This window comes from Rosa chinensis, chromosome 2 (assembly GCF_002994745.2).
Source record: "Rosa chinensis cultivar Old Blush chromosome 2, RchiOBHm-V2, whole genome shotgun sequence".
In the NCBI taxonomy this organism is placed as follows: domain Eukaryota; kingdom Viridiplantae; phylum Streptophyta; class Magnoliopsida; order Rosales; family Rosaceae; genus Rosa; species Rosa chinensis.
This window is the reverse complement of record NC_037089.1, coordinates 11,547,748-11,575,069: the sequence shown is the minus strand read 5'-3', so window position 1 is coordinate 11,575,069 and position 27,322 is coordinate 11,547,748. Positions and strand designations below refer to the sequence as shown.

Below are 27,322 nucleotides of genomic sequence, written 5' to 3'. Positions count from 1 at the left end.
TTAATGGATATGAAGACACGAGTTTAATATTTATGTGATATGACTGATAAGCTATCAGACACAGAGATAGATCTTATGGTAAAGGAAGCATCTAATACAAGTTAAAAGAAAAACGAGACATTGAAAAAGCCAGGCAAGAACATATTTACAAGGTTACAGACGTACATCTCAGAAGATAATTCGCCGATGGCCCAGAATTCATTGAAGCATGCAGACAGTACTGTTTATTGCGCAAACAAATTTTATTTTTATTTTTTTCAACTCACTATTTTCTCAATCTATTATTTTCAGGAGATTTTCCTCTCGTGAGAAATATTTAGTCTGAAGCCAAAAAATTGTAATTTGATTAAGTTGTGTGAATGTGCATGGCAGGGCCGGCCCTGAGGGCTGCCGCCTCAGGCCACCGGCTCTCGGGGGCCTCCGGCCAGAGTTCCTGTATGTATGTTATAGATGTTGATATATAAGTTATTTGCTCCAACATCCATGAAATTGGGTGTTGCTCCAGTGGAAGTCAAGTCAGTTAGCATCTTCTTCACCAGAGTTCGAATCCCAAGCTTGTCGATCTTCTATATACTTTTTAATCTTTTCAATCAATTATCTAATTAAGTGGCTTGAGAAGGATCCAAATTGAACTTAGTTTTTTCAAAAATTACTCAAGTTAATTTTTCTTGAACCCCGCCCAGTCCACCTTTTTTTTTTTTCCTTTTCCTTTTTCATATGAGCGTTCTCTTTCTTTTTTCCATATGAATAACTATTCCCTTTCCTTCTCCGTACGGAAAAATTTGGAAATTGTTTTAGAGAAACTGAATTTGAGAGGAATTTGCTGTGTATTCTCATTGATAATAGGGGCCTCTTTATATAGAGGATTACAATGCATAGAATCTCAATCATACAAGGAAAGTAATTCTACATTGATTAGGATTCTAGATCCTTCTAATTAAATCCTATTACCACTAGGTCAAGTAACCTAGAGTTTGGGCTAAACACAAATAAGGTTTTCCTTGAACACTCCCCCTTGTGTTGCCCAAACGCGGTGCTTCTCTCGTTGCCTCGTTAAAAACCTTGCCGAGTAACAAAAACCCAGTGGGACAAAAATAACCTCGATCGAAGGGGGAAAAGAGCACAACACACCCTTCACGTTTCGAGGTGAACATGTAGATATCTCCCCCTGATGACTACGATCATGGGAGTTCGGATAATTTCTCCAAGCCAATTCTTGCCACATGTTTCTCGAACATGGATTTGGGCAATGACTTAGTAAACAAGTCTACCTCACTGTCCTCAGATCGAACCTAGTTCACCTTGATCTCGAGGAGTGTCTGTTGTTGCTGATTATGCTTGGTGTTGTCGCCTTTGATGTAGCCTTGCCTCATTCGTTCAAAACAAGTAGCATTATCCTAAATGCTCGTAGGCTTATATATGGTAGACTTCAAACCACAATTGTTCGAACATGCGTAATTATGAATCCAATCCATATTCATTCACGAACCACTTTATGAAGAGCGATGATCTCTGCATTTTTCGAAGATATAGCGACTAGGGTCTATTCTGTCGACCTCCAAGATGTCACGGTCTTTTCCCATGGTGAACACTTAACCGGATTGGGAGTGACCATTGTGTGGGTTAGAGAGATACCCAACATCAGCAAAACGTTCCAAAACACATGTCATTTTGGGATGGGGATAGAGAACGCAGGCCAGCGTTGGCGGCGTTACTGGTGTGTGATGGGTCCGAATCCATCATCTCTCTATAGGGATAGAACAAGCCCATATCATTCATACATCTCAAGTATCGAAAGATATTTTTTACACCAATCCAATGGCGTGGCGTTGGCGCAGAGTTATATCTAGCTAACAAGTTCACAACATATGAGATGTCCGGTCTTGTGCATTAGGATAAGTACAATAATGCGCCTATTGTACTAAGTAAGGCACTTCTACCTCTAGCACATCTTCGTCATCATCCTTTTGACGAAGAGGATCATTTTCATGATCAAGACTACGGACGATCATGGGGGTGCTCGAAGGCTTGACCTTGTCAAAATGCCTAAGCATCTATCGACACGATGCTCAAGTTCCAAACCGAGCCATAATCGTGTTCTCCCAAAATCCTTCATCTCAAACTACGAATTTCAAGTGTTCATCGGTTTCCCTTAACTCTTTAAGGGTTTCTAATGAAGATCATGTCCAACATGAACCGTGATAGAATCCAAAACTTGTCATAGAAACGCATGGGCATATCCCTTCCCAATCAAGTAGACACTTTAGTGAGCGTTTCAACCTTATTGTAAACGCGCTCCGTGGTCTAGAGCCTCTTGACTTGGGTAAATGAAGTCACCATGAACTTTCATGTATATTCCGTATCTAGATCCCCATAGAGATACGTAGTGATCACATTTGCAAGCTGCATGTTCAGTTATTCGGAAACTACCAAACTGACAAGGTAGTGGAGTGCAGTGACATCCATTACGAGAGAATATGTCTCATCGTAGTTGATTCCATGGCGTTTTGTGAGAAGCCTTGCGCTATAAGGCGAGATTACCATATCTTTTTCTCACTACGCTTTCTAACGAAGACCCATTAGTCAACAAGTTTTATGTTAGGAGGTGTTGGCATCTCTAGCCTAAAAACCTTCCTCTTCGTTAGAGAATCCATCTTAACCTGGATCGCATCTTTCCATTTAGGCCAAATTTCTCTACCTTGGCATTCATTCATCAACGGAGCGTGGTTCGATATCATCGGACTCAACAAACTCATGCGCATGCGCAACTACATCATCATTATGATGGAGTTTCTATCCCACGTCTCATGTACACTAGTGTAAGTTTCATAGAGCTCTATATTCTCAGGAATAGGTTCTAACGTTGAGGCGTCCCCCAACGATAACCATAACCTGGAAGATTCTCATGAGGCGGATTTTGAGTGTTGATGATTCAAGGATTGGTTTGTGCCAATGTATCCTTCGAACCCACGGGCCTCCCATGCATCCTAGTTGGGGCCATGGCCTGTAATGCCAGAGTGCCACTTTCTTTGGCATTGGCGCCATGCCTACCTCCATGTAGGGTGGCGCTACGTCCTCTCGTAGGGACGTCCTTCCTTGCATGCATGTTTGCAGCATATTTGTGTGATCTCGTCACTTTGACAGGGATCGAGATGCTACATAGTGGGGACAGGCCACGACAATCCCTGTCGTTCCTGCTGAACATCCGTGTTCTTATCTCCCCCTAACGACGGGAAGACTGTCTCATCAAAGTGACAACATGCAAATCTAGCGGTAAGGAGACCGCCTTGCAAGGGCATTAAGTGGCAGACAATTGTTGGAGTCTCAAATCCAACGTAGTTGCCCATTCATCTGTAAGGACCCATTATTGAGCACAGTGGCGGCGCAATTGGCACATAAATGGCACACTCAAATATGCGTAAGTACGATACTTGTACCCAGTCACTAGCTGTAACGCAGAAGTATATTGAGTGGCGGTGGGTCGTAAACGAATTAGCAGAGCTGCATGCGATATTACACCACCGCAAGCGGATGTAAGAAGATTGGTGAGCATTACCAATGTTCAGACTACCATCGTAGTCGTTTCCGTGAGACCATTTGGGTGTGTTCATGGGAATATAATGTCCAATATTAGTCCCAATGCAATAACCATCGAAAGTCTTCGATGTAAACTCTCTAGCATAGTCAAATCCAATTGACTAAATAGGATGATCCGGGGAGTGAGCCCGTTGTCACATGATATGTGCTAGGAGTGTAGCATAAGCAGCATTACAAGTGGACAATGGCACAACACGTGACCAGTGTGTTTGCGTGTCAACCAACATCATGAGATATTTAAACGCCCGCAAGTTGGTTTAATCAATCCACAAAATCCCTACGGATTCTTTGTAAGAACAGAATGAGTAATGGCATATCCTTTGCATAAGACGGTCTCAGTCCTAATTTCCCTAAGGAAGAGGCTTAGTAAAACGAGCGAGAGGCCTTAGAAGCAACCATTGAGTATTGGGCCTGAGCATTCGAAACGCTATGTGAAGCAAGTTGGTGATTGCAGCATCACCTAGGGCGCCATCACCATGATGGACGCCATCCATGGAGTCATGGATAGGGACTACGCCAGCCCTAAGCTGGTGGTGGACAGAGGCGGTGCCCTAGGCAGCAGTGTCGGTCACACTTAGTCTAAGAATCAACTTTTGATTCATGCTTCATTTCGCTCGAAAGAAATGATGTCCATGTGAAGTGTTTTGTAGACGGATCATCATATCATGACTAGGATGATCTATCCTGTCGTGACAAAGCCAATATGTGTATAAATCCAAGAGATCTTCTCTCATAACTTTATTGGATTTAATAGCTCGAATAGGGACATAAAAACCACTAGAGCGACACATAAACTTCTCTAAGATGCGCCTTTGTTCGCAATCATTAGAGGTAATGCAAAGGAACTCATTTCCATTCTCTACATGCATTTTCGCATGGAATTCGTTGGCTATTCATAGGCGTGATTTTCCCTATGATCGTAGAGAGCTTTTGCGACAATAATCAAGGTGCCTTTTGGCAAGGGGAACTTGGGCTATTCCATGTCCTTGAATTAATATTGATGGCCTAGCCATTGTAGTCACAAAGTAATATGCTTAGAATCAAAATTGAATCATAATGAAAAGAACTCGAAATTTTATTCATAAGCCAACGGAGTACATCATTGTTTCTATGATCAAAGAAAATCTAATCCAATAAAAAGTAATATGGCAATCGCCTACAACTCTTGGAAAATAAAAAGACTTAATCAAAATCGCCAGTTTCTGGGTCTTGATCCTTGTAGTCTTCCACCCTTAGATCTAGATCGCCATCTTGATCTTCTTGTGCCATGTAATTCGCTTCCCTTGCTTCACGATACGTCTTGTATGCGTTTGCAACATTCTGGGGTGCGGTACATGTTTTGGCCCAATGTTCAGTTGATCCACATCGAAAACAAACATCATTATGGTCAGGCTCCCTTGATCGAGGCGCCATTGGGGCGCAATTTGGACGACCTATCCTCTTGGTGGCGTTACCACCATGGTCGGAGGCTCCGCCTCTCTCTCTCTTCACACGTTGACCTCTACGGTTCCGTGCACGCCTCTCTTGGCGATTTCCTTCCTCTTTAGGGTGAACATATGGACCAGAGTGTCCAGAATTGTCCCTATCCTTAGGGTTTCGCTCCTTGAGTCCTCCATTAAGGGCGCGACTATAGTTAGACTCCGGAATAGGCTTAGTTCCCACAGGTCTAGCATTATAGTTCTTCACAAGAATATTGTCGTGCTTTTCAGCTACGTTCATGGCGCCAATGAGCTCATGAAACCTTGTGATACGTCCTGCATTTACATCAATCTGATAATTCTTTGAAATCATCAGTGCAGAGATGGGGAAGGTAGAGAGAGTCTTCTCGATCAACATCGTATCAGTTATGGCTTGGCCACAAAATTCCATCAGAGACTTGATACGAAGAGCTTCCGAGTTATAATCAAGCACATACTTGAAATCACAAAAGCGGAGGCTATGCCATCGCACTTCTAAACCAGGAAGCAGGGAGTCACGAACGTTGCCAAATCGCTGCTCAAGTTCTACCCATAGCTTTCTTGGGTCTTCCTCATTGAGGTATTCATTTTGGAGCGCGTCATTCATGTGCCTTGTCATGAGAATTATGGCTTTAGCTTGTTTTGCTTCGAAAGCAGTAGCTTGCTCAATGGAGAGCACGTTCTGACCAGGCTCTTGGATGGCTCCCAAAAGTCCATCAGCCTTAAGATGTTGGCGCACATCTCGAACCCACCTATGGTATCCTGCGCCAGTTGTTTCTAGTGGAACAAAGTTCAACTTGTTCAGGTTACTCATCCTGAAAAACAACACAAGATTAGGGTTAGTTTCGGAGCGAAAAGGCTACCACGAAAAACTATTCAATTTCTGAGCGTAGTCGCTTCCAAGAAATTAGGAATTTTCTGAGCGTAATCGCTTCCAAGAAAATCTGATTCCAAGAGGGGTTTGGATTAGATCGAAACAACAATGTATGTGGTCGATCGTTTTCTTCTCAACAAACTCTAAGTTTGGAGGACTCTACAAGCTCCAAGCTTGGAGTGAGCACAAACCCCCATAGTTTGGCTATTGGTCTCCCCTATGAAGAAGAAAAGGGGGGTAGAAGAAGGGATGTTGGAAGTCCCCGAGAAAAGAAGAAGAAATTAAGAAAAACTTCAAAAACGGGAACTTTTAGAAAAATTACCTTAAAAGATGGTCGGAAAAGTTGTCGCCGGAAGTTACTGTAGCTGACCGGAAAAGTGGCCGGAAGTCGGCCGGAAAAGTGGCCGGCGGTGGTTGACCGGAGGGTTGACCGGTGTTGACCATATTGCTGACGTGGCTCGCTGAGTGGAGGCTAACGTGGATGTGGGTGACGCAAGGATGACGTCAGCAGGGCCTTGTTGTTGGGCTTCAGGCTGCTGGGCTTCAGGCTGCGGCTTCTGCTTCTCCTCCTTTTTTTTTTTTTTTCTCTTTCTGCCGGTTCGATATCAACCTTTTCTGGTGGCCGGTTCGGATGATTCTAGGTCGGTTCTGGGTTTCTGGGGTGGAGGTGCTGCAGGAAAACAAGTATGGCTGCAGAAGGTGTTGAGGAAGACTTTGAACCGGGCAGGGGAACTTATGCTTCTTCCGGTGGCCGGTTCGGTGGTTTGCCGGCCGGTTCTGGGGATGGGGCCGCCGGTTTCTGACTCTTGGAGTTGAGATCTTCGAGTTGGGCGGCTGAGGTTTCTGGGATTTGAAGGCTACGAATTTAGGGTTTCAGGGTTAGGGCTCGTGCTGATAACGTGTTTTAGAGAAACTGAATTTGAGAGGAATTTACTGTGTATTCTCATTGATAATAGGGGCCTCTTTATATAGAGGATTACAATGCATAGAATCTCAATCATATAAGGAAAGTAATTCTACATTGATTAGGATTCTAGATCCTTCTAATTAAATCCTATTACCACTAGGTCAAGTAACCTAGAGTTTGGGCTAAGCACAAATAAGGTTTTCCTTGAACAGAAATGAATATTTTTATTTTGTTATTAATTTCATATTTATTTTTATTCAAAATACATGATTTTTTACTGAACAACAAAAAACAAATACATATATATGGGAGGCTACATTTAAATTCTTTGCCTCAGGCCGTTAGAATCTCAAGACCGGCCCTGGTGCATGGCAACTGTTATTAGGATCATATATTCTAAGTGTGAGACTTTGTTTTAAAATTTTCGATTTTACTACTAGTGAATATACACTTATAGAAATACTTTTTTTGCGGGTAGCATTATACATCTGTACACTATTGACACACTTTTCTAATATTATTTTTTGTTTCCACGTCCAAAATTAAGTCTTATAACCGTAATAAATTATTTTCCTAGTACAAACAACCCCAACAAATTTTGCAATGGCTAACCTATTTTTCGAATTTAATTTTTGTGGCCCATACTTATGAGTTATGTAGTTATGTTGGCCAAAACAAATTAGTATCTTCTTTCATCTCTACCAATAATTTCTCCTAGGTAGAACATGTGTTATGTAAAAACAATTAAACAAACACATATATATACACCTAGCCTTTCGGTCTTTTAACTAAGAGCAAGTGTAGTGTGCTAGCTAGTATATACTAGCCTTCTATTAACCCATTAACAGGGTCCAGATCATGGAACACTTTATTTTACACAAATTTTTACACTTCTTTTTAGCCATTAGATTTAAATACTTTCAATGATCTTGATTTATTATAAGAATGGTATGGCAAATGACATGGAAAAAAATATATATATTCCACACAAAAATTAGATAAACCTTAATTAAATCAATTTTATAAGGAAAATCAAAAATCAAAAATAGAAGGTGATCATCTTCTTCTTCTGGAAAATATGAGAGGTTTTGCCAATGAGAGCTGGTTTAGTTAGCAAGGGCGGACAAGAGGTGTAAACCCACACAAGTTCAATCTCCGTTACCAACAATCTCTCATTTCATTTGGTGGGCAATCTAGAAAATGTCCTGTATAATTCCATACCAATGGGCTGGGCTGGGACACTGGCCAGTTTCGTAAGTCTTATTGGGTTGAGGTCGTAAGTTTGCCCTGACCTTGATAGTATAGGGAAGCCTCCCTCTTACCTAAACTTTTTGTAACAAATATATATATATATATATATATATATATATATGAGAGGTCTTACCACTCTCCTTTCAACACCATCTTCCCCTTTTCCTTGACTTGAAAAATTGATTTTTCTTTTCAATTCTCCCTTATTGATTTCATTGCATTTAGGTTTCACACGATTTGCTACAAAAACATTCTCACCCAAATTATTCTGCCTTACTGCAATTTGTGTTGCAAAAATCCATCCTCCCCTAGTCCCCTTCTTTTCTTCCATAAGGTTAGTATTAGTAATTGTACTACAAGTTTTTATATCTCTCTTTTCCTTGGGTGTTCAATCATTTTTATTATTACTCCTCTTGTTTCTTCTAGGCCAATATCACAGCCTATCATTCGATCTAGGGCTAGATGAAGAATTACAGTTTTTTTTTTGTTCCTCAATTTGTGCAATCTTATGGGATTCTGCGATCGAAATATGTTTAACAATTACAATAATTATTGTAATTGCAATCAACACGGAGAATATACAGTTGATGGAAGAGTGAAGCTATGCCTCTTTTTTCTTTTTGCGTAGAGAAGAAGAAGATGACATTCATCTTCTAATTTTGATTTGATTTTCTTTATAAAGTTATTTTAATTTAAGTTTTCATTTTATCTTCTTTCATAAATATATATTGTTTCCACATCATTTGCCACATCATACATGAAATTAATCAAGATCATTGAAAATATTTAAATCTAATGGCTAAAAAGAAATGTATAAATTTGTGTAAAATAAAGTGTCCCAGGAACCGGATCCCTATTAACAACACCTCTATTCTAAGTAATAATAAAGATATGTTCTTATCAGTTACACACACACACACACACACACACACACTATTATTAGCCAAAGTTGGTGTGAAAAAGACAATAAAATCCTTAGACCTTATATTAATTTTAGATAATTTTTAATAATTGAGTGGTAGTATGATAAATAGAAAAATTAAAAATTATGTAAAAAATAAAATAAATAAATTTCAGATAGTTAACTACCTATATGTCTGCAATAACCACGCACAATTTCAGATAACTTCCCACTTTTTTTTTTTTTTCAAATAACTTCTTCTTTTTTTTTCAATATAATTTTTTTAATAAAGTTTGTAAATATCTTAATTATCCTTGCGATTTAATTAATTCTCAAAGTTTAATAATCTTCTAGAGTCAATTCTGTCAAAATTTTAGATTTTGACTAACAAAGCCTATTCCCTTAAGGAAAATGATTTGTGACCTCAATCTTAGGTGTCATGCCATGTCATCCACACACATCACCTATTTGTCAAATCATGCTATGTAATTCTTGAGAAAAAGACAATCTTATCATTTCAAAATCTAATGACTCTAAATTATTTTGGATTTTTTCTAAAGAAAAAAAAAATTGGCTTTTTTTTTTTTTTCCCGTTTCATTACACTCATTCTTAGATTTAAACAACATCAACAGAGAGTGCAAACAAATTCATGTAATTTAGTCAATAGATTTGCACGTACGTTCGATTGATAGATTTGCATAACACATGTATATGAATTCAACCTTTGTTGGGTTCCTGCAAATTTTAGAAATATAATGTGAAAAATACATATTCATATGATTGTATATATTATTTTGTTCATTGTTTTCTCTTTATGTAGGTAGGGTTTAAACGTTAGATTTGAATTCCTTATTTTTTGTTTGTTTTTCCCTTATATCTAGATTGTAGATATTAATTCATGGCTGCTAATGTGGGAATTTTTTCTTACCTCTTAATTTAGACATAAGTATTTTTCAAATTCAATTTATTAATGCTATTTTTTTTTTGGATGAAATTAATCAATATTTGGAAAGAAAAGTTAAACGTCTATTTCTTGGCACATAATTCAATATATTAATACCATTTGGAAAGAAAATTAAAGGAAAAAATTTTAACTAAATGAAGAAAAATATTGGTCAAAGAATCTATAGACATCTCTTAAATTAATACATAATTAATAGCTGATATTTTTTTCGTCATCTAATTAAATTCATTAATGTAATTGATTCACCCCCTAACATCTAAAAGGAAATGTAAAAGGGTAAAGTTGGTATTGTCATGAGGTGTTGCCATGATGTGTCAAGATATATTATGTGGAATTGAAAATAAAATTTGTATTTACTTACATGGCATGACACCTAGGATTTGAGACCACAAATCTTAGGCCCCATATCATTGCCCTTCTCTTAATAATATTATAGATACACAATTGCATGGTTTTCTCTGCAATCACTGTACGTAGCTAGATGCATGATCAAGTCGGATCGGGCTATCCTTTTCCCAGTACTAACTACAAGTCTGCAGTCTGCACCAGACTGATCAACGATGAATAATGATGAAGGATCGAAGCTGGAAGACGGTATCTGTGTTAATATCATACAGCAACTCTCTCCGGCAGGGTCTGCATTGATTAACTCGCTGACAAATCGTTCTGTTCACAGACGCAGTTTCATGGAAACTAGCCCTGATCACATGACTCTGTCTGTACGGCGTCAAGTCCCTTGTCTGATAAAACAAACGCCGATAGAGAGAGAGAGAGAGACCAACTGTGATTAATAAGTTAATATCATACCAATTTAATTGATGCATGTATGCAAAGCTAATTGTAATTATGTGTGATCAGATGATCGATCGATGGAGACTTTTCAAAAGATTATGCTAACTGTAAGGTTTTACTCTCCACCATAGCCAATAGTTCTTACATGTGATGGCTTAGGTTACATAGTTATGGAAGCAAGGCTATCTATATCGTGTGAGGGCTCTTTGTTCCATTTTTCGTTTCGTGAGATCCGCAGTGCACTATCATTTCGGTATCTTAACCTTTTTACCATTCAACTGTAGAAATCTGTACGTATATATATATATATATATGTATGTATATATATAATTGTTGTGGTGATGGATCTCCATCTCCATTATTCTCTTTTCTTTTTCTTCTTTTATAGATTAGTATCCGACCGACTGCGACGTCCCCAACTGAACCCAACGATGAGGTTGCTTCCAGGAAACTCAATCCTACCTCGCCACATAAAGGTATGCCCTAAACATATGGGACCCCTAATTTGTACTAACAAAACGATCAATGTGATATTTGAGGGCAAAAAGAAACCCCATGAATGATGTTATTTTGGTCCCTAGCTAACTGCTGGAAACCTCTATTTATATTGTTGTGCTATGGCAAAAGCTTGTATGTGCTTTATGTGAACAATGCATGAGCTTCCAAGAGCGTCGCGAACTCGCGATATTCAGCTAGAATCACAATCTAGTCCCGATTGAGATCCCTTTACATTTTGTGTTTATGGGATTACACCGTCCCCAACAAACTTTAAGGAATATGCTTGAAAGACATCCTTGAAGATCCATCAATAAAGGATTTACCCTCGATTTCACATTTATCAATAGAGAATAGCGGGTGAGAATAACAAGATGATTATCGAAGTGCCTAAAAGTTTTTGATTATCAAAATGCCTATTTAGGTACTCAGATCTATCATGACGTAAGCCGGCTAAGCGAAAGGTAAGACACACCAATCGATCCTATGTGGTACGCATTCTTAAGCTCCTTCATCGTGGATGAGTACTGCATGTACGAGCTAAATTCCTGTCTGCATCGCTCACTTGCCGTCTCCATCTCCATTGTTTTCAGAAACCAGTACTTCTATAACTGCCCAACACTACTTAGCTAACTTGTAACATCCTAATCATTGCTTGAAATAACATGTGTATATTACAAACCGGATTTTCTGTTGCTGCATACTTTTTATCTGCCCTAGCTAGCTAGATTGGCAGAAATCAGAGAATTAGGATTCCATATACATCGATCGTCATTAAGGGGGAGACGGACCACCAAGTCACGAACCATCCTATATTGTTTGCATGCATGCAGCTATTGTGCGTGTAGGGTTTGGCTTATGATGAGTATGTTTATCCGTATCTATAATTAGCTCTGTGGACCTTATTTGTATGTATCCGGAGTTAGCTACTTAGCTGCTTTGCTTTGGCTATATATGTTTGTAGTTTCTTCCACACTTTCTTTGTAAATGGTACGTGGTCCAATTAAGATGCTACGTGGGTGCGGGGCATTCATGATTGTGGAGTCATCGATCATGTACCTAGATAGGTTGGTTACTAGTCGCACGACGGAGTCAAGAATTTGTCTCTCTGAATGCGTGATGATTAAGCATGCATCTTGAAGAAATTTTGTCCGAGTTTGAAAGAAAATATGGGGCCTTTCATTAAGAGATTTTTTTTTTAAACGCAATTTTAAGGAATAGTTTGTGAGAGCCACTTTTTAATCACATGTCAGTATATTGATCATTTAATATATTTGTAAGTATCTATGAGTATATCATCTGTATAAATTTTCAGTCAAATTGATGACCCTGAAAGTGTTCATAATCGTGATTTACCACATTATAAACATAAACGATTAAAGTTGGAAATATTCAATTTATCCATTAATTTAATCTAATTTAGTACGTTAACGGTCATATTATATTTACAGAAGGTTAGTAAAGCAATCGCCTCATCTCTTCAGTTCTCTAACATTTTGTCAATGATATAATTAATTTAAAAAAAAAATTCAAAACATAACAAAGCTATCAGTAGGTCGTGTTCTTTCTATAAAAAGGTGGTTGGAGGTTTGAAGCTAGCTTCTTAGTTTTACTAATTGATATATTCTCTTTACATTGAGAGATACTTCTTCAGTTTACCTCAGGTCTCAAAATCTCATTACATCTCTCATAAACTACTAGAATTTGGTATCTAAAATTCAAGACCATTTGTTTGAGTTTACCTTTTTGTCCCCTCATTGTCTAGGGCAAGCTATAATAACTAGTTTTCATGAAAACACCACAGAAGGTGGGATGTACGCTTATGGTACTTTAAATTTGCATATATTGGATCTACACGAAATGGACCACGATCTAATCATCCCAAGAACAGAAGCAGTACATGTACATATATCCATGGACCGTTATGGATTGTCAAACAAGAAAATAATTCAAGTTCGAACCAATGATCTCAAAAAGGCCAATAATACATCTTTCGTCCTTGATTTGTTTATTAAATGTTCTGCATATCTTCATGTTTGAAAAAGACTTCTCACCGCCCATGAATCTCTTTCAATATCCTAATTGTATCTTTCTCATCCCTAACACTATACCAAACCAAATTGCTTCAAATCAAGGCATATTCAACCTCTTTTCCTTCTCAATTATTTTGAATGAAGTTCAGAATTTAGTTATATGGCAATGGTCATTTTTCTGGGAAAATGTAGATTTGGTAGCTTTCATCTTTAATAGGGCTCTAGATCAATTAAGACGAAAATACTGATGTTCTATAGTGTTATAGTGTATTCAAACTCTAGAGATGTGAATTAGTGAATACTTGTGTTAGTCATTATTTGCTACATCCTAACGCATTGAACTAATCGAACGACTTTCATATTCAGAATTTCAGTGTCCTAAATCTCACTATAGAACACCTTAAAAAAAAAAAAAAAAAAAAAAATTTGGGGTGACATCAGAGCATATCCTACAACAAAACCACCAAAAGCTCCTTTTCTTTCTCATCAGAAAAAGCTCCTTTTCTTTTCCCATAAAGTGTGAATATTGAAGCTAGGTAGCTTCAATACATCATGGAGACATTTTTACCTCTTCTTCGCAAAAATAATCTTTAAACCAAGATGGGAACGTAAAAAAGCAAAGAAATGGGAGAGCATTTTAGAATTGTGAATTTGTGAGACTTAAAATAAATAGTTTTCACTGGCAAAAGAAATGTTGATTAACAAAATGCTTCGTGGGTAGCACCAATATTTTTGCCAGCTCCTCTACTCATTTTTCTATTGTCTAGTGAGATTTACACCAAACCAAAGCAAGTAGTATTTGGAAATGCAAAAAAAATGAGAGCAAAATCATAGACACAATTCCCACCCAAGATTCCTAAAACCTACATACACAATATTACTTTATTTTACAATTTGCCAGCTCCCAGATTGCCAATCTTCTTCGTTCACACCATGAAATAATGAAAACTAATGAAGACAAAGATTGTGCTATAAATTATTTGGTAGCAGTTGCCCAATTGTAATTATGTAATAGCATAATGCCATAATGTATACGATCACAGACAACATTTCCAACTCACTACAATTTTATGGCTTGTTAAACAAGCAATTTATCCGGTGCAATCTAAGAAATGAGCCAGAATAGTATGTGGCATTTTGGGGGCTAACCTACCTGCTGGCCTCGGCTTAAGAACAGGGTTCTAGGGGTCCCTCAAAAGTCACAATTGCTATCATTCTATGGCCAATGGGTTGGGCCCGTGTAAGCCTAAAAGGCCTTGTAGACCAAAGTTTTTTTGTTTTGTACCCAAAATGTTATTCTGAACAAACCTTACAATGGCTAATCATGTGGCTTGTTGCAGGACATGTATTCTGATGAAATCTCTTAAAATAGCTAATTTCATCATTCCATGATACTAGAAGAAAAGAGTGAAACGATATTCAAACTCGAAACTCGAAACCTCAAATGTAAGCTGTTAGAAAACTATTTTTTTCATCCCACCTAATTACTTAGTAAAAAACAAAAGACCATAAAGCACCACCAAAAAAGCATATCATAAAATGAAGTCAACTTAATCATATGTTAGATTTCCCATAATCACTCCAAAATCCACTTCATTAAGGCGTGAGATTCCGGTACAATTATTTAATTTCCTATAGTTGTTGAATTTTACAGTATCCAAATTAACCCCAGACATGTGTAATTCACCTACCAAAAACCGAACAGTATCTCCTCTGCACGCACAGCATGCTTCTCGTCATGGACCCCGTGGGGCTGGTAGTGTTCAACTGCGCCAGCCTGACATCAAATTTCCATTTCCCTCTATCTTTTTCAGAAACAAAATAAAAATGGAGGTTGTAACCAAAATAGAAAATAAAAAATAAAAATGGGGCTCGGAAAGAAAACGAAAGGGAAATTATATAAACGCGTTTGACCTGTCCTCGCCTTTCGTTGTAGAACTCGTCCACTTAAAACTTAGTAGTCTGAGAAAGACTATTCTCCACCCAAAAAAGCCTGAGCAAAACCTTCTTTCTCTTCCTCTGTGTCGTATAACTTCTCAGACCTGTCGCACATTTTATCACTTTGCAATTTATCTAAGGTTCAGAAATCCAGACCAAACCCAAAACACCCATCTGTTTGGTTTTGACCTTGGTCTATTGATCTACAGTCAAAGCCGGCATATATCAGATTTTGGTCCGCCGTGCCGGCCATGGCGGACATAGTGAAGCAAATCCTGGCGAGGCCGATCCAGCTGGCGGACCAAGTGACCAAGGCGGCAGACGAGGCCAGCTCGTCCAAGCAGGACTGCGCCGAGCTGAAATCGAAAACGGAGAAGCTGGCGGGTCTGCTACGGCAGGCCGCCCGGGCCAGCTCCGACCTCTACGAGCGGCCGACGCGGCGGATCATCGACGAGACTGAGCAGGTGCTCGAGAAGGCTCTGTCTTTAGTCCTGAAATGCCGCGCCAACGGGATAATGAAGCGGGTCTTCACCATCATCCCGACGGCGCAGTTCCGGAAAATGTCGTCGCAGCTCGAGAATTCGATCGGCGACGTGTCGTGGCTGCTCAGAGTCTCGGCTCCCGCGGATATCCGGGAAGATGGGTACTTGGGCCTGCCGCCAATCGCGGCCAACGAGCCCATTCTCGGCCTCATTTGGGAGCAGATCGCTATTCTCCACACCGGTTCGCTCGAAGGCCGATCCGACGCGGCGGCGTCTCTGGTTTCTTTAGCCAAGGATAACGATAGGTATGGAAAGCTGATTATTGAAGAAGGAGGAGTTGGGCCGTTGTTAAAATTGATCAAAGAGGGAAAGGTTGAAGGCCAAGAGAACGCTGCTGAGGCTCTCGGGTTACTGGGCCGGGACCCTGAAAGCGTGGAACACATGATCATTGCCGGAGCGTGCTCGGTGTTTTCGAAGATTCTGAAAGAAGGGCCGATGAAAGTTCAGGCGATGGTGGCCAAGGCGGTCGCGGAGCTAGCAGGGCATTACCCGAAATGCCAGGATCTGTTTGCGCAGCACAACATCATTCGATTGCTTGTGAGTCATCTTGCTTTCGAGACAGTCCAGGAGCATAGTAAGTATAGTGTGACTTTTAACAAGGCCACATCGATTCATGCTCTTGTTGTGGCTACTAATAATTCTAATGCAAATAATAATCCGACGAAGGCGAATGAGGATGAGGAGAAGCAGAGTTATTTGCAGATTCCTCATCCTTTGGGGAATCGGCAGCCGAGTCAGCTGCACACTGTGGTTACTACTACTATGGCAATGCAGGGAGGAGGAGGGACTAAGGCTCCTCTACAACCGGTTAATGGCGCTAATGGGGCGACCCAAATCAATCATACCAAGAGCAATAGCAGCAGCAATGTGAATCATCATTTATCCCATCCTAATTCAGGAACAAGCGTTAAGGGAAGGGAATTAGAGGACCCTGCAACCAAGGCCAGTATGAAAGCGATGGCAGCACGAGCACTTGGGCACCTAGCCAAGGGGAACTCCACCATTTGTCGTAGCATTACGGAATCAAGAGCGCTCTTGTGTTTTGCAGTGCTATTGGAAAAGGGCCTTGAAGATGTGCAGAAGAATTCTGCCATGGCGTTGATGGAGATAACAGGAGTGGCAGAGAGAGATGCTGAGTTGAGAAGATCAGCATTCAAGCCTAATTCCCCTGCCTGCAAGTCTGTCATTGATCAATTGCTAAAGATCATTGACAAGGCAGATTCGGACTCAGACCTCCTGATCCCCTGCATCAAAGCAGTAGGGAATTTGGCCAGGACATTTCGGGCAACGGAGACAAGGATCATTGGCCCATTGGTGCGCCTTCTGGATGAACGAGAAGCCGAGGTTACCAGGGAAGCCTCCATTGCCCTCACAAAGTTCGCCTGTACAGATAACTATCTTCACCTCGACCACTGCAAGGCAATAATAGATGCTGGAGGCGCCAAGCACTTAATCCAGCTCGTGTATTTTGGGGAACAAATGGTGCAGATTTCGGCTCTGGTTCTCATGTGCTACATTGCACTCCATGTACCGGACAGCGAAGAACTTGCCCAGGCTGAGGTGCTCACTGTGCTTGAATGGGCATCCAAGCAATCTTACATGACCCAAGATGAGACTCTTGACACATTGTTACAAGAGGCTAAGAGTAGATTGGATCTTTACCAGTCCAGGGGCTCAAGGGGATACCATGGATTCAATCACAAAGCATAATGTTTCCATTCTTCAGTTTCTGTTTTTACCTTCTCATGGAGTGTAAATACTTATGTAACTTAGAGCATTCTCAGTCAAATGAAAAACCCTCCTCTTTTTTCTGTTTTTTTGTTCCTATTATTTGGATGGTTGGTGTTCACTACCAGAAAGTGGGGTTACATTCTCCATCTCTTTCTGTTTCAGTATTTTCTACCCAAAAGACAATATAAAACAATTTTTTTCTTTCTGATTTTAGCATTGTCTGTATCCCATCATTATGCGAGTAGCCTGTCAAATTTTCTGAAAATTTACTCGCTTGTATTGTTTAGCTTGGAGATATAGTGAGAAAAAAGATGCCAAAAGGGTCCTTGTCCGGATGAGTAACCAATCAATCCCAAGACGTATTAACAATAAGTGGTCTAAAATGGTATTGACCCAGTTTATAGCTATCATGGGAGAAAATTTCAGCCTTATGACTTCGAAATTTTCAACCACAAACCCCAAAAACTGCATCTATTTCAGAGTACCCCAAGAGAAGAAGGCAAATAAGAGTGGAAGAAATCTGCAAATATAAAAGAATTCAAATCAAAACCAAATTCTTACTTGTTTAAACAGCAAGAGCAACAACTAATCAGTTTTAACAGCAAATATAAAACAATTTGAACTCATAATGTTCAAATCATTTTGGGAGAAAGTCATGTCAATCATCATGGCCCATGGTCCAATTATTCAGTAGCGTAGCTATCAGTAAAGACAAGCATCAACAGGAATCTTATATAAGCAGTAGCTCTTCTCTGGGAAATAATACAAGTACTAGCTGACGACTATTTCCTCTCAACATTGCAGATCTACCAGAACCAAACCAGAACCAAAGAGTGGTAAGAAACGAAACTACAATGTTTTCACGCCAAAATCTACCTATAATAATGTAACTACAAAGTTAGTAGAGCAGCAGCCACATCTGAGCATATTGACATTTCAGTCAGAATCATTTAGAAAAAGATAGTAATGTAACCAGGCCTTGAATCAGTCTATCAAACGCCATAGTGCATGTTGAAAAGTTCTTGAAGAGATTTCAAAATACCATTTGATTGATATTCCAACAGGGCAACAAAGAAATGTAGGCCTAGTTGTTTTCAAAACTTTCCAACCAGTGTGTGAACATTTAATGTAGTTATTAATATATAGCAGCAAAAGGCAATTTATGGACCCCAAGAGTGCTTATCAGTCTCACACAAAAAGTCTTCTAACTTGTGCTTCATCTAAGAAGTTGAACAAGAATTGTCATTGAAAAGGAAAAAAAAAATTGAAGTCAATGTTTAAGAACTCACCACTTTAGTGAATAGGTAAGAGGAAAACGGAGACCAACCTACGTCCACTTGACCATGTTAAACCACTATGCAGCTATTTAATGCACAATTACAAAGAAGAAAAATAAAGTTCACAGACCAAGGCTAAAAAAATCTCAAATTTTTTTAGAGAGCAGAACGAGTTGAGCACATCAGATTGGACAGTAGAAACTGCATAGTGTGAATTCATATTCTCGATCCCATGCATTTCTGTCATATTCTAATATGATAGAAGTTTAAAACATACTAAGGAAAGCTGATTTCCAATTGACTAATAATCATGATAGTCAAACACTGGAATTCAATGTTTCTTCCAACATCTGCTTTCTTTTTTCTGATAGGATCTTCTGTCATCTATTACATACATGACTTCTGGAGGTTGTTCTGTTCAGGGTTTCTACTCTAAGACTCAAGCCCAGAAAACATAATTATATGACTTCCCGATCAGAAACACACATTTAAACACATTTTAGGGATAACTACAGCAGGTACAGACCCAGCAAATATCTTGCGAACTTCCAATCAAAGGGCAAAGACCATGTTGATGCAGTATCAATCCCTGAATTTGAAATCATATTATTACATTACTTTCAGGACCATGGAAACATGGTCAAGCATTCCCATCACATCACCAAATATCTGTGGGTTTCCAGCACCACAAGTACAGACAACATTCGATAATCTTATTTTGTGGACTTTGTTAGTGTTCAAAACACCAAAATCAGTGTTCATCTAAATCTAAATGATTTGGGACAATTATTATACAGATACATCTAGAATGGCCCAGGGATTTATGGATTTTGCTCCTGTCCATTAGTAATAATTCACCCTAGTACAGAGATGCGCACGCCTTGGTTGGTCCGATATCAAGAACCAGCTCACTCCATTTCAAGTACAAACAAAGATGAGTTTTGTCTGCAATCTTAGACTGAAGTCTTAACTATATGTGGCTGAAGTGAAACACTCTAACCATGGAGATAAAATGTGTATTCCTGGCCGTATACACAAACTGAGAAAACCTCTAATCAACAGTCATATAAATAATCATGTGGCTGTTCCCATTTAACCACAGATTAAAACCAAGATTGAAATGGTGCTCCGCAGTAACAGATTAAGCATAACTACCGGCAAAAATGCAATACTAAATAACCGAAAAGGGAAACCTTGTTTGTCATGTTCATATCTAGCAAGCACCACATACTGTTAAAAACACAATTGGATACCCGAGAACTTAATTCCGCTGCTACTATCAAATAAGCTCATCCTGACGCATTACTCAGAACCCTAGACTCCTAGAGCGTATAACAGATTCTAAAACCTCATCATGTCTATTGAGAATGCGGTTCGATTTCAAACAAGCAGAGAATCAATCAGTTATAGCTAAATCAACAAGAAAACTACTAGATGAACATGAAAGAAATCAACACACACTCGCAAGGCCACAATGTAGAGCACATATCAATTTCGAAAATCCATCACCATGCAAAAGGAGAACAGCTGAGGATCGTTTGATCCAATTTTGGAAATGTAGCCGATGGAAAAATCAAAACATATGGAAATATGTAATGTACTGATCAATTTAGTTCCTGAACCCTAACCCTAATCCTAGATAGAAAATCTCCAGAGGCCAAAAATGGGAGCAAGATTTGAGCTGAGAATCGCATGCAAAACAAGAGCCAATTACATGCATGATTTGCAAAAGAGAGAAATGGAGGATTGGATTTCGGAAATTTCAGATTGGAAACTTTACCCGGTGAATCTGCAAATTAGATCAAACTTGAAGAATTTGGGGTTTATAGGGATTTGATTCCAGTTGGGAATGAGAGACAGAGAGAAGGAATTCAAACGCGCCTGGTTGTGTTTTGCTCGCGGTCCCGCGAATACCGTTTTGATTGTCGGTTTAACGCCTTCGGCCGGTTTCGTCCCGCTTCGAGATGGGCCAACATGGATCACGCTCGGAGTGAATGTACCCGACCCGAGTCCAGCAGGCTCAAAACAATGTTACTTACGGCCCATGCAAAAGGGATATAGGTACATATTTGAGTAGTGTAGGAAGCCCAGCCTAACTCACTAGTCACTCCCATGACACCACGAGTATGATAAAAGCTGACCACTGTCATTTTGTCTCAGTTTACCCTCTTTTTTTTCACATTTAAAAAGTCCTAAATCTTAAGGGTTCAAGTAATTAAATTTTTATGTCATCCCCTACTATTTGGTTTAGTTGTAGAAGTCTTCACTTTATAAGTAGAAAGTCTTGAATTCAAGTATCGTATATGGAATGATTAAGTCAATGTCATGTCATTAGCATGAGTGTGGAGGTTGGAAATTTTCACTCATAATTTCCTCATGGAGACATCATTAGTTCTTTGTGACATATTTTGCATAAGTTTATGCGTGTGATTGCAGGAAGTTGAACATTTTTTGTTGAAATTTTATGTACACATTGAAAGGGTGTATCAAGTCAAATGCTACTATTATACAGTTGTATTAGACTATTATCTAATCTCGAAATGGGTAATTGCTTTTAGAGATATAGATCTATAATTGTAACATACACCTCTCATTTTAATATTTTTATACAACTTTCTCAATGAACTAAAAATATTGAAATGGGTGCATCTGCTGCAACTATAATCTCTATTCTCGGTCATCGATCTCTTCCTACGCATATTAACACCAAACACCAATCCTATCAATTTCTGCTGCTGTTAGAACGTCTTTCGTAATCCATGCTTCATTTGTACGTCCTAACATTTTTTTTTTTCATAACATACTTGGCAAGTTCTACATCAGTTGCTGCAAAGTAGTTGCTCAATGGATTCTTCGTTTCATATCAGTTGATAAATGATTGGGCATTCTGATTTAAGCGCGTAGCACTTCAGCCTTGGCAAGCCTGCTCTATAGCTAGTTCTACATCATTCAAACTCCTGCTCATCCTTGGATTGCATCAATGTCTTGAACTCCAAAACCTTTGTGATCGACTAGTCCAGCCAGTTGGATCGACTTGGCCAAGACTAAACACCAGATTCGAAATCAAACCAATCCTCTATCCATTGCCTATAGGATTCCAAATTGTTCGCCATCCATCATGACAGTTCAACTGAATAGGTCTGGCATGGTCTGCAATCATGCACCAAATAAGTTCATATATTCATTTCTGACTAGTATTCAGGAGGGCTTGAATCCAATATATAAGAGATTTTGAAACCTACTTGCTTCAATTGACAATGTGTTTGGTTTTTAATTTCAACACTGGAACAGAAACAAATCCCTTGTTTAGTTAACCAACTGAATAACTACTACATCAACATGAAGCGGCAAAGCAATGTATAGAGTTTCTGCAATCACATGAAAAATTGATTGAATTGTAAAAAATGAACATTCTTGAACCTGATTATCAAACCATAATCTTCAAAAACCAAAAAAGAAAAGAAATTTCAGGTCAAAATAAATAAATAATCAAGGGCAAACACAACCAACTGACTTTAACACTGGAATCACAAGGATCATAGAAACAGGAGCGAAATGGAAGATTATACATCACAAAATTTAGATTTGGGAACTCATTGGCATGAGCTCAGCGCGTTCGGAAAATTTTACTGAGTTTGGGATCCATAGTCGTCCCGGTTATAAATTCAAACGTGTCTCTTGTACTTTCGCCGGAATTCCATCAACAAAATCTGACCGCTTCGTCGTCCCGCGTAATATACTTATGGGTTGGGTTATCCGACCCGCTTCGTCCCGGAAATCTTGGCCCAAAAACATGCTTTTCTATTTATTTATTTCCTATTGTATCCGATAGAGGTTTGTTGGACGGACCTGTAAAATTTTGGTGAGTAATGGAGGGTAAGTAGTAGCTTTGTTATTTCTCGTCAAATATAAATATGTTTTTGTTGTTCAAATCTCATGTTTGAATTGAGAAAAACTTACTTGGTTATTCGATATATAATATTTTGTATCGTATAAATTTGGCTATTAATATTGTATAGAAAAAAGTTTTGTACAGAATATACTACGAAATGATGACACGATAAAAGTTAAAAGAATATTTGTAAATCTTAGCTTCTATTTGCAATCACCATGGTGAAATGATTTTTCTTTTGGAATAAGAGAGTTTCTATTGAGACCTCTTAATCTACTAACTAGAGTGACTAGACCTCTCTCATTTTTTAATGATTCAATGATTACAAAAAGACTGTTACAGACAACAAATTAATAAGGAAAATACTTTTTCCCTCTGCATAGATTTATAATTATGGAAACACATTTACTACTTTAATTATTCATTTCCATTTTAGTTCTCATTTCATATTTCTCATTTTTTTTGTTTATAAAAACTTTTGAAGAAGAAAAAATCAAGAGAAAATGCATTCAAAATTACTTTGTGAATTATATAAAAATAAAACTATGATGCAAGAGAGAAAAAAATAGACAAAGGTTTTTCTCTTGAGATCATGAAACAGGGGATAGAGAGCCCTCATAAGAAGTTTGTGAAGCGGCATATAAGACAAAAAATAAATAATAAAAGAACAGAGCATGAACAAATTTAATATTGCAACCTATCTAAAATCCAGCATGCAACCATAAACCATAAAAACTAAGCTTTGAAAATTCATAACTAAGCATGAAATAGTAGGCTTGAAAAACTCTAGATAAATTTCCATTAATTAGCTACACTATCTTTTTTTAATAATTATCTCAGATTTTTTTTTGTTTGAACAATGTCAAGTTTCTTATGTGGTAAACAAATAATTATGGGAGCATTAAAACTTTTCTTTAATGCTCCAATTTTTTTTTTTTTTATGAGTAAGGTTAAGTTAGCTATTTAAAAGAGGTTTACTTAGCAAATTTTACTTTTTAAAAAACAAATAAGAGGTCTAAAGATATGAGAGGTCAAATGAGCAAATATGAAGGTTCTAAATAGAAAAACTCTTGGAATATTTGAAAATGAATCAGAAGTAGATTTTTACGTAGAAGGAAAGAAAATTGTAATTTCAATTTGCAATTTACATTTTTGACACACAAAAAAAAAATCTGCATTTTGCATTGACTAGTTGTTTTTTATGTGTATATGCAGTCACTCTCATCTTTTTAGGGGTCTCTGTCTAGAGTCCATTCTACAAACTTATGTCTATTGCACATTTTGCACTGTTGTGAATCAAAAATCAAAACCAAGGTGGGGTGAGACTGTGAGAGTCATACATTACAAAAAGACTTATCCTCACATCTGCCACTGCATTGGCCTCAAATCTCTACCACCAATCTATGATCCAGTACCCACCAAAAAAAGATCCCAATTTTTTTTCTCATACTAACACCATTCACAACCCCATAAAACATCACGCATTGCTTCTCTTTATCTCTTCTTGTTCTTCTTCTTCTTCCCCTTCTAAGACAAAACCATGGCTGCAGCTGTAACTGCTGCTGTTTCATTCCCATCATCCAAGTCCTCAACTCTCCCCACGAGAACATCCCTTATCTGTCCTGAAAGAGTCACCCTCAAGAAGGTAACAAAGATTCAATCTTGGCTTTACATTAGCACTTTTCTCAGTGATTTATGGGTTATTATGATGTCATGGCTTATGGCCCAAAAAGATTGACATGGATTTTGGATATATTTGTTTTTAAAGGTTTATAGAGAAGCTTCTGCTGGTGGGAGAGTGGTTTCTGTCAGAGCCCAAGTCACCACCACTGAGGCTGCTCCACCTGCCAAGGCTGTGAAGCATTCCAAGAAGCAAGAGGAAGGTGTGGTTGTGAACAAGTTCAAGCCCAAGAACCCTTACGTTGGCAGAGTCCTCCTCAACACTAAGATCACTGCTGATGATGCACCTGGTGAGACCTGGCACATGGTCTTCAGCACTGATGGTATGTGTGATCAAATATTCAAAAGTCTTATTCCTTTTTGAGCTAACTGGTTGATGATAAATAGAGTAACTGTTCGTTGAAATGCTTAGGAGAGATGCCCTACAGAGAAGGACAGTCTATTGGAGTGATTCCAGATGGTATTGACCCTAAGAATGGCAAGCCTCACAAGCTCAGGCTGTACTCAATTGCCAGTAGTGCCCTTGGTGACTTTGGTGACTCCAAAACTGTGAGCATTTCTCTTTTCCCTCCAAATTTTTCACTGTACGTATTACATTTGGATCGTGCTGTTATGCTATGTTGAATTGCTGCCCATATTTCTTTGGTTAAAGTTCTAGTTTGGGTGTGATTTCCTCCATTCAGGTTTCTCTCTGTGTGAAAAGGCTTGTGTACACCAATGACGCAGGCGAAACCGTTAAAGGGGTGTGCTCAAACTTTTTGTGTAAGGACACAGATCTTTCTGAAACTGTAAAATATGTCATTTCCACTTGAGTTAAGATGTTGCTTTCATAGTCATACTGTTATAGGTAGGCTAGTGCATCTTGGTTTAAATTTGTCTCGATTTCAGGTGACTTGAAGCCAGGGAGTGAAGTGACCATGACAGGACCAGTTGGCAAAGAAATGCTTATGCCAAAAGATCCTAATGCAACCGTCGTCATGGTATAAATACTGCCATATTATTTAATCAGAAAACTAAGCTACTAAAATGCGTTACAGTCGTGATTGATTACTGATTTCTTTATCAATGCAGCTTGCAACTGGTACTGGAATTGCTCCTTTCAGATCATTCTTGTGGAAAATGTTCTTTGAGAAGCATGAAGACTACAAGGTAAAACATTGATACTCTTGTATGTTTTCCTCATAAACTTTTCTGACATGGGGTAGTTATACAAAGGCTAATATGAACAAGACACTCAAAAACAATCTCCTCAAATGCATATCTGAGTGATGAACAATATAATCTAGCGAATGATCTATAGACCTGTCCTTGCCCCACTATAGGCCAACCACCGCAATCTGAGAGGCAACTTCCCACTTTGGCAAAACCAGAATATATTATTAATGAATTATCTCATCCTCTAATATTGTAATGAATGATCAAAATTTTGACATGGTTTTTGCACATGGCATGCAGTTTGAAGGTTTGGCTTGGCTCTTCTTGGGTGTTCCCACCAGTAGCTCACTGCTTTACAAGGAGGTGAGATATATTATGAGTTACTTATTCTCATCAGTCACTCCTCTTGTCTAGAAACATATGATATAATGATCAGAAATGATTTCTCAAAACAGGAATTTGAGAAGATGAAAGAGAAGGCCCCCGATAACTTCAGGCTTGACTTCGCTGTCAGCAGAGAGCAAACCAACGAGAAGGGCGAGAAAATGTACATTCAAACCAGAATGGCTCAGTATGCAGAAGAGCTATGGGAGTTACTCAAGAAGGACAACACCTACGTCTACATGTGCGGTCTCAAGGGAATGGAGAAGGGAATTGATGACATCATGGTGTCATTGGCTGCGAAAGACGGTAAGAGATCAATATGACTTTGTTCAGGAACCATTTGAATTGTATCATGGAAGAGCTTACGGTTCTGATTCACAATTTCATAACAAAACATACTAAATCATTGACAAAACATCGTCGTATCGTGCCCTCTAAGAACCATTTTCGTGTTTGATGTATCTTGCAGGCATTGACTGGTTAGACTACAAAAAGCAGTTGAAGAAAGCAGAGCAATGGAATGTGGAAGTCTACTAATTTCTGGTCACATTGTACAAATATCTCTCCCTTTTTCACTATAAACAAGTCATTCTTGAATGATTCCCACTGCAGTATGTAGATAGGTAAAGTAATCGCAATTTTTCTGCTATATTTTTTTCCCCTTTTGATGAAGCAGCTGTATTATCATGCCTCAACATGAATTTTATTTCTGCGGGTCACGAATCACACTCTAATAGAAGCTTGTTACGACTTTTTCATACGTTTTTAGTTCAAGGGTTGCTTCAACAGCTAAGTGATCATATGATTGCTGTGGCATTTGATAACAGCTAGAAAGACTCATGCAAATGGCCTTGTATGTACTTGCGTCTTGTTCTATCATTTGGCAGCAGAAAATTAAAAAACTATGAGGGATTGAATTATCAATTAATTATAATCCTTTGCCCAAAGAGAAAGTTAGGGTTAACCTACTTTATCTCTTTGGTTGTTAACCCAAACTTTTCCTTTTTTTGATAAATTCTTCTGTGGAGGTTCATCAAACAAAAAAAAGAAAAAAAGGATAAACCAGAGAGATAAAGTAAAAGCTTCTCAATTTTCTAATTGTTTCCTGTCTTTAACTTTATACTAATGATTTAATTGAGTGAGAAATTTTACAAAAGTGTTTAATTTGATAACATAATCTAAACGATTTGGTATTCACAAAAACATGTCAATAGAATGCTAACGACATGTTGTGAGCTATCTTTAAAGTTTGCCATTTAATTTCGTAAACTTTGCGCTCTAACCAGACATTGAAGCCCACAAAATTCCATTTGAAGTTGACATTCACTTTTCATTAGTGCAATGTAACACTCTAAATACCAATCTCCTATTTTCAAATGCTTCTTTTCTAGCTAATAGAACAGGGGATGATCTCCGCCAATATTGAATTCTTTGTGGAATCTAAGTTGCAT

At 38.4% G+C, this 27,322-nt stretch overlaps 2 protein-coding genes across 4 annotated transcripts; both read left to right on the top strand.

The window, feature by feature from the left end:
* Positions 1-15,204: 15,204 nt before the first annotated feature.
* LOC112187162 lies at positions 15,205-17,570 on the top strand. Its single transcript, XM_024325835.2, has one exon. The coding sequence runs from the start codon at positions 15,462-15,464 to the stop codon at positions 17,460-17,462; it is 2,001 nt and encodes a 666-aa protein (XP_024181603.1). The 5' UTR covers positions 15,205-15,461; the 3' UTR covers positions 17,463-17,570.
* Positions 17,571-24,018: 6,448 nt separating this feature from the next.
* Positions 24,019-26,631, top strand: LOC112183349 (ferredoxin--NADP reductase, leaf isozyme, chloroplastic). Of its 3 annotated transcripts, none has more exons than XM_040513916.1 (9): positions 24,019-24,297; positions 24,421-24,655; positions 24,745-24,916; positions 24,991-25,094; positions 25,221-25,312; positions 25,404-25,481; positions 25,788-25,850; positions 25,943-26,177; positions 26,341-26,631. In XM_040513916.1, exons 1-9 carry the CDS (start codon positions 24,193-24,195, stop codon positions 26,406-26,408), a joined length of 1,152 nt encoding a protein of 383 aa, XP_040369850.1. In that variant the 5' UTR covers positions 24,019-24,192; the 3' UTR covers positions 26,409-26,631. The 3 variants fall into 3 exon arrangements, with proteins under 3 accessions (XP_040369850.1, XP_040369849.1, XP_024177472.1); XM_040513915.1 differs by having other exon boundaries at positions 24,985-25,094; XM_024321704.2 differs by having other exon boundaries at positions 24,029-24,297; positions 24,745-24,881; positions 25,016-25,094.
* The last annotated feature ends 691 nt before the right edge of the window (positions 26,632-27,322 follow it).

Coding starts and splice junctions, on each gene's coding strand:
- LOC112187162 (XM_024325835.2), top strand. CDS start 15,462: ATGGCGGACATAGTGAAGCAAATCCTGGCGAGGCCGATCCAGCTGGCG.
- LOC112183349 (XM_040513915.1), top strand. CDS start 24,193: ATGGCTGCAGCTGTAACTGCTGCTGTTTCATTCCCATCATCCAAGTCC. Junction 24,656..24,744: donor CATGGTCTTCAGCACTGATG/GTATGTGTGATC, acceptor TGAAATGCTTAG/GAGAGATGCCCTACAGAGAA. Junction 25,851..25,942: donor GCTCACTGCTTTACAAGGAG/GTGAGATATATT, acceptor TTCTCAAAACAG/GAATTTGAGAAGATGAAAGA.